General features: G+C 37.6%; 1 protein-coding gene across 12 annotated transcripts in view; it reads right to left on the reverse strand.

The window, feature by feature from the left end:
* Nucleotides 1-13,667, reverse strand: part of LOC117402247 (myc box-dependent-interacting protein 1) — a 100,616-nt gene that overhangs the window by 40,070 nt on the left and 46,879 nt on the right. For 9 of the 12 annotated variants that reach the window (XM_059032008.1, XM_059032007.1, XM_059032010.1 and 6 more), the window contains exons 5-8: nucleotides 9,110-9,130; nucleotides 5,587-5,682; nucleotides 3,639-3,746; nucleotides 2,836-2,928 (exon numbers count right to left, since the gene is read on the reverse strand). In XM_059032008.1, coding sequence (XP_058887991.1) covers nucleotides 2,836-2,928; nucleotides 3,639-3,746; nucleotides 5,587-5,682; nucleotides 9,110-9,130 — 318 coding nt within the window. The remainder of the gene's footprint in view (nucleotides 1-2,835; nucleotides 2,929-3,638; nucleotides 3,747-5,586; nucleotides 5,683-9,109; nucleotides 9,131-13,667) is intronic. The other 3 variants (XM_059032009.1, XM_059032011.1, XM_059032012.1) reach the window with 3 other exon arrangements.

Raw genomic sequence — 13,667 nt, forward strand, 5'->3', positions numbered from 1 at the left:
AAGATCCATTTGGACGCGCAATTGGCTTATGTAGATTTTGCTAGTAATATTTTTCTCTGATATGAAAACATTAAATACTAGAAAAATATTCTCATTAAAAAAAATATTGTACTTGCATTCAAACTGGTTTCACTATGACGATGCACAAGCATGGCTTTAAGAATTCAAGATTCTTTAAAATCCATTTCTGCCTGGAAGTGAGGTCTTTTGCCCCACTCCCTCTGTGTGTGATGAGGTTTCAGCAGCTTACCGTATTGTGTCCGCAGAGAGGATGCTTTTGTTTGGACTTATACCACTGACCTAAAATAATTATAAATACATATTACAGTATAATGCTTCATATCTATATATTTGAAAGCACACAGTCATGCATTTTGAATATGTAAGTGCTACGTGTGTATAATAGGACCGTGGATATTGCTCATTTCATACTCTGCAAATTCCAGCACAAGAATTTATACTTCAGGGCCACAGGCTGCTGCACAAATGTTCACTATTGCGATAAAAACAAACAAACAAAAGCCGTTTATAACAGTTATAACATTACAGCAATGTCAATATTTATTTCCTTGACGTCTGTGTTCTGAACCGAGTCGAGGTGCATCCAAAATAACAAAATCGAATCTGTTCAAAAAGCGCAACACTCGCCCGTAGTAGAAAATATTTATTAGATTAAAGGATTGGCGTGGGAGATTGGCCGTCAGGCGATTTTCATCAGAATACCAAATTCTGATGAATAATTTGAAGACTTTTATAAATATTTTGTACTACGAGCGAGTGTTGCGTTTTTGAACAGACTCTACAACTTTAATAGTGGCTACTATAAGTTTGTTAAGGTTTAAATATGCAACAACGTAATCTACTTTCTCTCTATTTCACACACACACAGACGCGCAGCCCTCCTCGTATTTGATTAGATTAGCAATAGAAGCATACAGCAGGGGTTTGAAAGGGATATCGAGTGACTGTAGAAATGGATTGCAATGAGAGCGCACACTACCACACACAGTATCTGCTTCGGCGTTAACAAGTTATAACAATTATTTACTTAGGTACCTGAAGTTCCAAAGCAATTTCCCTCCATCTTTGCTCCTTCAATGAGCTATCATGATAGGAAATGTCACTTATGTCAAAGAGACACAGGTGTTCCTGCCACATCTCCACCATCCTTTCCTCTATTTTGAAGCTCCACACCTTGGGGCACAGCCTTTCTCTTTGTCGTCATTGTCCTATTGGCTACTGGCAGCATTCGTCAAGAAATCGGACAGTAGCCCCTCACACATTTCACGAATTGCTTTGTCCGGGACTAAAGTTTTCTGACATGTTAGAAATTTGTCGGGACGTCGTAAGAGCGTTGGGAGATCGCAGACGCCATTATCGGGGATCGTAGACCCTCTCACACTTATGGACCGTTTTGTCCCCGACAACCTCATTTTGTCCCAGATTTTAAGAAATTAGTCGCCGACTCGTCAGCCATCAGCAAAAATCGTGTAGTGTAAGCACGGCCTTATGGCAGCCAGGCTGTCCTGTGCAGATATTATAGAGGACGAAAGCTTGTAATTATTTATAGGTATCAATTAATCTTTAATGCATCGCAGTTTAATTAGAGATATATTACACCCAGTCTGGCTTAATGAAAGCTCACATTGATTCTTTAAAACCGTAATAACCTCCAGTTGTCCCGAGTTCATTCAAATGCGCTGGCTCTCAAACACCACAGTACTTACCTAGTATTTAACAAATACACTTTGAATTTTATAAAACTCTTTATTAAATGTTATAAAATGTCATTTTCTTAGTGAATGGATTGCAACTGCAAGTGCACCTCCAATTATCTGAAACCATTAGCTTCAAAGTTACCAAAAACGGGATTAGTCAACTTACTGAGGTTCACTGTCATTTCTTTCTTCGACTGGTCTCTCAGGTATCTGCACTGGATTGGGTTTGATGGCTCTCAGACCCACAGTAAAAAGTTCTCTAAGCTAACCATGCTTACATTCTCTGCAGTGAGCGTGCAGGCTAGAAGTTCTTAGGCACTGGTTAATTGTTGAAAACGACAGCTAGCTGCCACCATAAAGTTTAACACCAACAATAGAGTCAGATTGTTGGTCATGTGTTTGAAAGGTGTACTAAGGTAGCTAGTTGTTGCCTTTCAAGGTCGCAATTGCTTTTTTCTTACAATGTGTCTCCTATTTGCAACTCTTTCATAAAAATAAACTGATTTTCATTCAAATCTCTGATGTGTTGTTAAAGAAATCAACAGCAGTTAAGCTCACAAGCATCATCCACAGCTAAGAAGAGACCTCTGTGGTCTTGAGAGCCAGTGTATTTTCTACACATATTCAGCTGATCCTGTCAAATGGTATCACCAAAAACATCTTGTGTTGCACTCTTATGTGCACCAGCGTGGTTTATCCTATTCTACGTCCATTACTTCAAATGACACTCAATCAAAACGATACATTTTAGTGCCTTCATCATGTCATTGATGTAATAGACTAAAACATTTGTGGAGTTTTACCTTCATGAATTTAAATTTACCACACTGTATTTAAAGTATAACTGTAAATTAAAGTTTTGTCCTGTGTAACATTAACATTTTTTTGTTTGTTTTTATTTTCAAATAAAAACAATAAAAATAGCCCTCTTGGTTACTCAGCAACTGCCTTAAAAAAAATAAAAAACATACCTATGTAAAACAGTGACTGCCCACGTTCTATTAGTTCTAGTTTATCACACAGGTTGCAGCATGCGGCGGGGGCCAGGGCAAGGTTGGGGAGGGAGGTCAGGTGAGGGGGAGCAAGCAGTTTATTATTATTATTTTACAAAAATCACCTGGTTTCTCAGCAGATTAGTTTGAGCAACAAGATGGGCTTGCAGTTTTCCCTGGGCCCAGTGGGGGGCAGCCTTCTCAAGCAGCGAAACCGGCTGTCAGCACAGAACAAAGAGAAAAACAGAGCCGTGTGGACATGCACTCAAACAGACAGACAGACAGGAAGCACTGAGAGGTTAGACGGTTGGAGCGAGAGAGAGAGAGAGAGAGAGAGAGAGAGAGAGAGAGAGAGAGAGAGAAAGAGAAATCGCCCAGCTGGAGATGAAGAAAATTACAGGGCAGTCAAGTCAACATAGACCAAGCTGTTATTCACCCCCTGGAGAAAGCGCAGCCAGCTGCTACCATGTTAATCAGTAGCATTCCTTGGCTTCAGACAGGACAGAGTTAGTTATTCCTTGATACTGAGGTTCAAACACAGCATACAGTTCATGACAGAGAGAAAGACTGGTACAATAAAAGTCAAAGTTAGTTAGGAATCCCCTCTCTGCTATTAATTCAGGCTGTCTGTCGTATTAGTGACTCTTCATAATTGGGGTCTGTTTTCTCTCTAATTTCTCTCTAGTTTATAACAGCATTATAATAATGTACCTTTTAAACAGTGATGGTGGGTTCACAGCCCCAGATTCATACTAATCCTGGACTTCCTTACCTAAAACAGGGTCTTTTCTTGTCCCAGGCAGTACAGTATATAGAGTTTGATATAGTATAATATAGCAAGTTGGTTTTATTACTGTGCACAGTATCATGATGGCAAGGAAAATACTTTAATACTTTTTAACTGAATTGCTGAGTGTGTGACTCTTACCTTGGCTATTTTGACTTCATCCTTCTTCTTTCCAGTCTTCATGGATTCGAAATGGTGCCTCGCGCTGTCGAAGTCCACCAGCTTTCTACCACGCTTGGAGATGCGGGTCTGTGAGGAGGGGGGACACAAACAATGAATGGGATTGATGTGTTGCAACTTCAAAGACAAGTAAACAAGCCTGAGACAGGCAAACATTTCCATACCTCCAGATTCTGATACTTTCAATAACTTGTGCTAAAGAATGCCCAAACCAGTTTTCATCACAATTGGATAAGCGGTAAGAAGATGCAACAATGTGAAATACAGACATCCTTCACATACCCCTTGTTAATAATACCACCACTAAATTGTGCTAAAGAAAGCCCTTAGCAACTTGGTTTTCTAGATATATGTAAAATTGTAGGTGTGACTTACAGACAGACAGTTAGACCCAAATTGTATTTATAGAAAGATTGAATTGTTGTTGAACTCGTTCTTTAGATCTGTAACCATCCTCAGACGGGTGTGGCAGAGCAGGGCTCTGCCCTTGTAAATATTGGCAGGGATGGGGTTAAATTCTCCTCCCTGCCCAGGTTTATTGTGTCAGGTGAGAATCATTAACAATCAATTAGCACCCAGCCACCTGACATAAAAGGAGGCCTCAGCTCCTCATTAGAGAGAAGTAGCTGAGGGAGCAAGGGTGGGGTTTCTTTGTGTGTTGGGTTTTTTAAATTTTGCAGCCCAGTGAAGGCAAAGCTCAGTCTGGAAGCCTTATTTCTGTAAGTTTTGACTTTGTATTGTTTGTGTTTAAGAACCTTTTTGTTTGGCTCTCGTGCCTGTTTATTTTCTATTTAATAAAAGTCTTTTGCTTGAACTGCAGTCTGTCTGGGCCTCATCCTTTGTGCCACCCTGTCACATGTGGTGTCAACCGTGGGATATAGTACCTCCGGGAGGTTCAGAACAGTACTGCAGGATATTTTTTTTTGTGAATAGTGAATTTTTTTTGTGAGCAAAAAAAAAACCATTCACAAAAAAATTAGCTATTCACACACAAAAAAACACCCTTGCTTCCTCAGCTACCTCTCTCTAATGAGGAGCTGAGGCCTCCTTTTATGTCAGGTGGCTGGGTGCTAATTGATTGTTAATGATTCCCAACTGACACAATAAACCTGGGCAGGGAGGAGAATTTAACCCCACCCCTGCCAAAGGGGGATAATAAAACATATTGACAATGGTTACAGACAAGCCCCTTCCTGTAGGCTGTGTTATAGTTTCCCCTTCATTGCTTCATCAGCTGAACACCCTGCCATTCAGTCTCGGGCCTCTCTCAGGCAGAGACTGACGACTGTGCTGAGCAGGGGTGGGGGGTGGCTCCTACTGTATGGTATGTCCACTAAAGGTCATGAAAGCAAATTAATTAAAATAACAAAATATGACATACAGGCTAATTAAGGGCAGACAGCATTTGATAAACCCTTTATGCAGGTGACCTTGAATTTCTGTCATATGATATTGTGTCTTGTGGATGGAATTGCTATGATGCATCATTTGCGGGCCTTGCTACGAGCAAGAGCCTTCAGGCTTTTCTTGGCCGTGTAATACAAAAATCCAGTTCTTACTTTTAATTGGGCACAAGGCAAGCATATCCCCAGACCACACTGTATCACCTCTTTGGGGAAAGAATCAAGATTTTAAAATGCTGCAGCTGGAAGCAGCATGTGCAGATGCATTACCAAGTCATGGGCCACAGGTCACAGGCAGCCAGCTTCATCAACGTCTTTATAAAAGGCAATTAGAGCTATTTAAACTGATACAAAACTATTCACAAGCAACTGAGAACAAACTCATGTAGACCAACGTTTCAGCAAATGTCTTGATATCAGTTAACGCACAGCCAAATTACAATAACACTAGGACATACGTTTTTTTACAATCCAGGGAACATGTGACATGTGGTCAGGAGTCTTACCTTGATGTCTGGAAACTGCCCCAGGTATGTATCCATGGAGATCAGGGCGTGGTCCACAAGCTTCTGGTGAAAGTCTGTCCACAGCAGGTCAGTGTTCTGGAAGAGAGACATGGACTTAGGAAGAGCTTAATCCAAATGAATTGCATTCAAACATGGCCAGCAGCAAGAATAAATACAGTCTGTTAACTTCTACTAGAGTGTTCAGTGCACCTGGGTGTAAAGGTGTTGAGGGGGACCCCAGGAAGTGACAAACACATGAACTGGATTCCACTTTCTTACAGCTCGGAAGTAATGATTGAAAGGGTTGTAACCTTTATGAGTTACTTAACAGTATAGCTATTGCATGTGACTGGTGACCCCAGAGGTTTATGGGGGCTCTGTATATTTGGCTGATTATGGGTCAGGACAGTAGACCTGACCCTGAGCATGCACATCTGGAGTTGCAACTAAACCACTTCATTCAAGAATGTGCTATACTTGTGAGTTAATGTTTATTGAGCTACCTGGAAAAATGAGGGTTTATCCGAGATTACCATTTATACCAGGTCGTTGTTAAAAGTGTTTTTATTGCAGCTGAAAAATAGTTCCCATTTTATTTTAGTATTCTTTCTTCAATGTCATTGTTTTCACTTATCAGAAACAACATAAACAATCTGGCACAAGAATTCTACGGACATCTCAATCCCCAAAAATATCCAAAGATTGACATGGGACATGGTCCTGTAGTGGACTGCCTCTCCAAATCTGACACCAGCAGGTAGGTTAATAAATACATACATACATACATACATACATACATACATACATACATACATACATACATACATACATACATACATACATACATACATACATACATACATACATACATACATACATACATACATACATACATACATACATACATACATACATACATACATAAATAACTGCTCCTGAAAACTAATCTGCTTTTTGTACACTCTTGCACACTGGTAGCGTGTGTTGAGCTGTTTTTTTTTTGTTTGTTTTTTCTAGTTTTGAAACACCGGTATCTCTTTTTAAGTCTTTACTTCCTGACCAGAAAATGTACAGCTCATCTCTGGTTTCTTTCACTTCTCTGAGAAATCATTGAGATTCTCGCTTCCCTCCTATTTCAATCTGCTATGACAATCGTTTCCACCTAAAACCACTGTTGGAAAAACCAAAAGGAGAAACGACTCTCTCAAGGCATTTTTCAAATGAGACATATTTGAGAATCATGAGCAGTTATACAGAAGAAATACATTGGAGTTACACAAGTAAATACTGTGATCAGCTGCAGGGCACAAATTATTACTTGCAATGTAATTAAACAGGTACAATTTGAGAGGTCTCAGTATTTGTTTATGTGTCTTGTTTGTTTATGGTGCTCTCTTTTACTGCTCATGTTTCTGAACTACGTCATTTGTTTTTTGTTTCTCAAACAGTGAGACATAAATCTGATACAAGTGAGAAGGAAAATACAGAGTTGAGCAGTACAGTGTCCACCTGGGCAGGAAGCAAACATGACAAGAAAAGTATATTTAATAGGATCAGTTAAGTGTTTCTCACAGATTTCTCAGTGAAGTGAAAAAAACAGACATACATGCTCCTCTCTGGATAGTAAGGCTGAAATAAATTAGATTAATGTTAACTGCTAAGGTACTCAGGCCAGGGAAATGGAATATACAATACAAGGAAACAACTGCTTCCAAAATGTAAACAATGAGGCCTGTTGTTTAGTCCAGGAGATGGGGAGTTCTCAGTTGCAATATAAACAACAGTCTCTCAGGTTATCACTAAGACTTGTTTAATCTCTGAGAATGTAATAGTGGAGCTTCAGTGGGCTTTGGAAATGTGTATAGGAATGGGAGTGTGACCAGTTTGGTTGTAGCAAGAGAACCCCATTGAGTAACTGCACTACACCCTTTAAATGAATCCAGTTGTCCTGCAATTCACGATAGACTAGAACATGTAGAGTAAGAACCAGCACACACACACACATACTGTACAAAGGGTCCTCACTATCGTGTAAATATTGTAGCAGACTATACCCAAATGCAGTATGAAAGCTCTATAGGAGACAGGGAGTCTATGATAAATGTTTGGTGAACAGTGGTGACAATTCATCTTATACATAAATCAAGTTATATATAAATCATATCTTTTCCCTGTGTCTTTGCTTTTTACAAGCATGCAGAAGGGGCCAAAGGAAGCATGTTAGTGGCTATATAGTTGCAGCTAAGAAGAGATATAACTAACGCTAGAATTTAACCGCCCATTTCCTGCAACACATTTTACAGAGGCTCCATACAGATACACTAAAAGAATCCCAACACCACTATTTGACTAGCAATGGCAAATATTGGTCAGTGCTCCAGAAGAAGGGGACTGACTGATATGGTGTGATGGTGCTACAATTCTATCACACCATCATACCATTGTAGCTCTTTGTGCTACCATTGCGCTTCAGTACAAAGCCATTATATTGTAGTGCAACTACATTGCCATTGAAGATTACTTGGAAAAACCAAAGACAATTTGCAGCTAACACAACAAGCAAGGTATAATTGCACTCTCTCACACACACACATTCACATTTCCATTGAAATGTATAGCTATGGCCAAATGTCTTGCATCACCCTAGATAATTAACACATTTTGCTTCATAAAATCGAATAAAACCTGCTGAATAATGTTATGTTAACATACTGAATTACATACCGTTTTGTAGCTTTCCATATACTGAATAAAAAACTGACAAATAGAAAAAAAAGTGACAAAAGTGACTGTGGTACTAGTATGGCTTCCGGTAGAATTTTGCAATATCATTTTGTAGTTTCTTTGATTACATGATGTTAAATAAAAGATCTAAATTATGTTCATATAATTTTGTTTTTAAATTAATGTCTCAATCCTAAAATTCTAGGTGATGCTGAACTTTTGGCCATAGCTGTATTCAGAGTAAAAAATGCCCATGTTTATATTCGTTCTTATAACAGAAATGATAAATTACAATAAGATACCATGCAAATGTTCTGCACCGCAGAAGTGCATTTCTCTCTTTTTATGACGGGTGCTGTTTTTTAAAACCTACAAGATTTATTTACTTCATCCATAACAAAAAAAGATAGTTGAAATGCTAGAAGAAATTAAATAAATTCAAGGTCAAACGTTTTAACTAAAAGTCCTTTCAATGTTATCAAAGACAATGAAAAAAAAAAATCTAGTCAAAGCGTTTGGCACAGAATTTATTTTGTTTCATTTTAAAAGATGCATTTACCGTAATACTGTACTAATAAAAGCTTTTTCAGCTGATTAAAAATGAAGCATTGTTTGAATTATTTAGAAGATACTGGAAATCCCATATTAATCCCAGCATTTATGTTATTATGCATGAGGTTAAATTAAGATACACAAAATGTATTTTCATTTTATTACAACATGTAAAAATTCAGTAGGACAAAACTTAGATGATAACAAAGTCAACAGAGCAATAATATGAAGTAAATATCTTAATTACCAGCGCTGTATCCTCAATGTCCTTCATTAATGCAAGATTAACAAGTGGGGAACAAAAACAGTAGACATGATACACAACGACAGAGTTGAGAGTTAGTTGTTTCACGTTGAACATGACAAGACAGTTAAACAAGATCTCCACATGTTCACCAAAACACTGCTCAGTTAGGAAGCCAAAAACAACACACATTGTTGCTCTCATTGTATTAGTATATACAGAACATTGTATAGGGTGCTGTACGATACAGTCATTTTAATGCAACATCATTTCCATCTGATGCAAACTATGTGATACAAGCCAACTGATATAAACTATCAGACACAAAGATATTTCAGATGGCTGTGTCTCATCAATGTCAGGGTATATTATATATTATTGGGAAATTTCAGATGGTTGTAGCTCATCAACATCAGGGTATATTATCAAGGCCATAGCCAGCTATGAGGCACCCAAGGCACGTGCCTTGGTTAAAATCATACTAAATTATTTATTTAGTCAATTTTACACACATTTCATCCCTTTTTGCATTCCTTGAAGGTTTATTTCAGACAGTGAGTGATTGACAGTGGCAGTTGAGTTGAAGGTTGAATGTAAAATGTATATTCATGAATACAAGTCAGAACACGGGCAAATCGACCAGTCAGCCGAAAACCTCGAGCTGCAGCCCTCATTGGTTATGATGTGCTAACGCAGCTAAACTCTCTCCGTCTTGTCAACCTGCTTAAGCTCATTGTATTGCTGAATGTGATTTTATAATTAATATCACACACAACTTTATGTATGCAAGCACTGTTGTCTTCTCGGTATTTGGATAATGACATCACTGTTAAAAGTTTAATAGATTAGGATTTAAAACTAAGTATAGTGTCTACAGCAAACATTCTGGCATTGCTACATTTCTTATTTTCTTTTATATTGAATTTGAATGTTGCAAAGAAAAAGCAACTTATTTGCACTGTGCAAATCCACAGTCCAGCAAATTTAGAAACTCAGGTACCCAAAATTCTTGAATCGTATTTTATTCAGAAAAAAAAACTGTTAACTAAAGTTCTGTACTTAAATAAACAACATATAATAATGTCCTCGTATATTTTTGCTTCAGTTAAAAAAAAAAAAAACTTTGGGGGGGGGGTTAAGCACGGGCAAGTGCCTTGGTCATTTTTCATGGCTGGCCCTGATTATATATTAGAGACATTTCAGTTGGCTGTATCGCATCAATATCAGGGTATTATATATAGTGCCTATAGAAAGTCTACACCCCCTTTCAAATTTTTCACCTTTTGTTGCCTTATAGCCTGGAATTAAAATGCATTTAAATAGTTTTTTTTCCCATTTATCTACATATCCTACCCCACAACTTCCAAGTGAAAAAAATATTCTAGAAATTTGTAGAAAATTAATTAAAAATAAAAACTGAAATAGCTTGGTTGGATAACTGTCCACCCCCCTTGTAATAGCAATCCTACATTAGCTCAGGTGTAACCAATCGTCTTCAAAATCACACACCAAGTTAAGTGGCCTCCACCTGTGTTAAATTGTAGTGATTCACATGATTTCAGGATAAATTCAGCAGTTCCTGTAGGTTCCCTCTGCTGGGTAGTGCATTTCAAAGCAAAGACTCAACCATGAGCACCAAGGCGCTTTCAAAAGAACTCCGGGACAAAATTGTTGAAAGGCACAGATCAGGGGATGGGTATAAAAAAATATCAAAGGCCTTAAATATCCCTTGGAGCACAGTCAAGGCGATTATTAAGAAGTGGAAGGTGTATGGCACCACCAAGACCCTGCCTAGATCAGGCCGTCCCTCCAAACTGGATTAGCAAGAAGGAGACTGATCAGAGAGGCCAATGGCAACTTTGCAAGAGCTACAGGCTTTTATGGCCAAGACTGGTCAAAGTGTGCATGTGACAACAATATCCCAAGCACTCCACAAATCTGGCCTGTATGGTAGGGTGGCATGAGGGAAGCCATTACTCAAGAAAGCCCACCTTGAATCCTGTTTGAAGTATGCAAAAAAAACACTCAGGAGATTCTGTAGCCATGTGGCAAAAAGTTTTGTGGTCTGAAGAAACTAAAATGGAACTTTTTGGCCTAAATGCAAAGCGTTAAAAAGTTCAAGGGGGTGTAGACTTTCTATAGGCACTGTATATTATAGAGACACTTCAGGTGGCTATATCTCACCAGTATCAGGGTATATTACATATATTATAGAGACATTTCAGATGGCTGTATCTCAGCAATATCAGGGCGGGGTATATTATATATATTAGAGACATTTCAGATGGCTATATCTCTTCAATATCAGGGTGTATTATATATACAGCAGTGTGGAGTAGGGGCAGCAGTGTGGAGTAGTGGTTAGGGCTCTGGACTCTTGACCGGAGGGTTGTGGGTTCAATCCCCGTGGAGGACACTGCTGCTGTACCCTTGAGCAAGGAACTTTACCCAGATTGCTCCAGTAAAAACCCAGCTGTATAAATGGGTAATTGTATGTACAAAATAATGTGTAAAAAATAATGTAATTGAATGTAAAAAATAATGTGATATCTTGTAACAATTGTAAGTCGCCCTGGATAAGGGCATCTGCTAAGAAATAAATAATAATATATGTTACTATATACATTATACATATAAAGCAGTAACCTTTTTTTTCCCCAGATTTCGCAACCTTAAATTTAAACTATTTAGATTGTTTATCATCTATATAACATCTGCCCTATATAAAACATTTTGAAAAAAAATAAAATAAATTATTATATATATATATATAAAATAAATTATATATATAAGTTTAATTTCTTCATCGAAATTATATATATTTTTTCAATTAAAGTATAGTTAAAGGAAACAACATATTAATGTACTGTAATGGTTTGTTCTAAAGTTCACTTTATAATGCAGGGATTTCAGACAATCTAAAAAAAATAATAGATTTTGTCCACCTATGTCCAAGTAAAAGAAAAAGCCATAATTCACTGACAGTAAAAAAATAAAAAATAAAAATCTGCTTAAATTTCCATGCAAGATGAACAAAGTAGTATGTTTTTATATTTTTGTAATGATAGTGAATTAAAGAGGAGATATGGAAGGTATTTAAGGTATTTTAATCCACAGGAGGTTTAAAAAGTGAACAATCCCAAACTGTGCCAAGGAGCCATAGGAAAATTTAGAATCCAGACTGGTCTAGAATGGTTTTGACCCATTTCAGAATTGTGTCAGTCTTGAATTAGTCTGAATGAGTCAACCTGTTTAGGAATTCTAATTTGGTTCAGGGGTGACACATAATTTAACATCATAATTTAAGGTCAATGAAGTTTATTGCTGAAATTGAGTTGGGTATTGTAGCGTTCCTGCTGCTGGACTCCATATTAAAGCAGGGGTTTTGTTTCATAGGTGTTTTGTGTTTTGGGTTTTCTGTTCTGTATCATGTGAAGAGATACTAGGGCTGGGAGCTGTTGTTCGTAACCTAGCAACTGCATAAATATTGTAAATAAACCTGGCTGTCTGTTAGCATTTCAAAAGAACCCCCTCCCAACATATCTGTAAGTGGATCTTGACCCTTTTTACACACCCAGTATATACATATTAAATAACACTTTGCTCGAGTATATCTCTGTTTTAAAGTAATCTCTCACACTTCAGTGAAGTATTAGTTTCAGGGATAGGACTCTTTGTACTGGGTTTTTAAATAATTAAAAAAGATTGGGGCCATTTGTCTTTAAATGTGACTGATAGACAACCTTGAAGCTTCAACACCATCCCTGTATTGGATAATGGATATCCAAAGCGCTGCTGTTCCTGCAGTAACTGTTTTGTGGATGAAGCATTATGAAGGACGATCCTGAGTCCGAGTAGCTCCTGTAAAGACAGTTACTCTGATGGTGCTAGTTGAGCAGGCATGCTGGTGGAATCTACACACCCACAGGGCTGCATGGGAGGCAGGGGTGAGGAAGCGTTGTATCTCGTGCTGTCATACCAGAACAAAAGTACTGTGGCTACTTGTAGTCCACTAAACGTTATCTTTCAACGCAATAGGCAATGCAAATTGCTTTTGGAATTATATCACTGTTTAATAAAGTATTTTATTTTCAGATTAAAAGCAAGTCCTCCACATAGAACAGTAATCCAAATATACATACTGTATAGTTAGACTTAAATGTGTTAAAAGAAACATTATGACATGATAGACATAATAATGATCATGATAATGCTAATGTACACCCAACTGTACATAATAAGGCTACAATTCTGTCAAGGGTTTCTGACGAGATGGATTTAAAGTAATTTCTAAGTACAGTAGGTGTACTTTATTATTGTGCTGCTATAATTATTGTTTCATTAAGCTGATTTTCAACCATTAATATATCTCAGCACTGGTAGGAGGTAGAGTGATGTCCTTTGGAACATAAACACTTTGTCTCATTAAATCTTTAAACAGTAGGATTAGTATTTTAAAAGACAAAAGTAGGTTCAAAATGTTAAATAAATAAATAAATAAATAAATAAATAAATACAAAATCAGCAGACCTAGAAAAAAAACTGTAATAACTACGGCTAC

This window comes from Acipenser ruthenus, chromosome 10 (genome assembly GCF_902713425.1).
Source record: "Acipenser ruthenus chromosome 10, fAciRut3.2 maternal haplotype, whole genome shotgun sequence".
NCBI lineage: Eukaryota > Metazoa > Chordata > Actinopteri > Acipenseriformes > Acipenseridae > Acipenser > Acipenser ruthenus.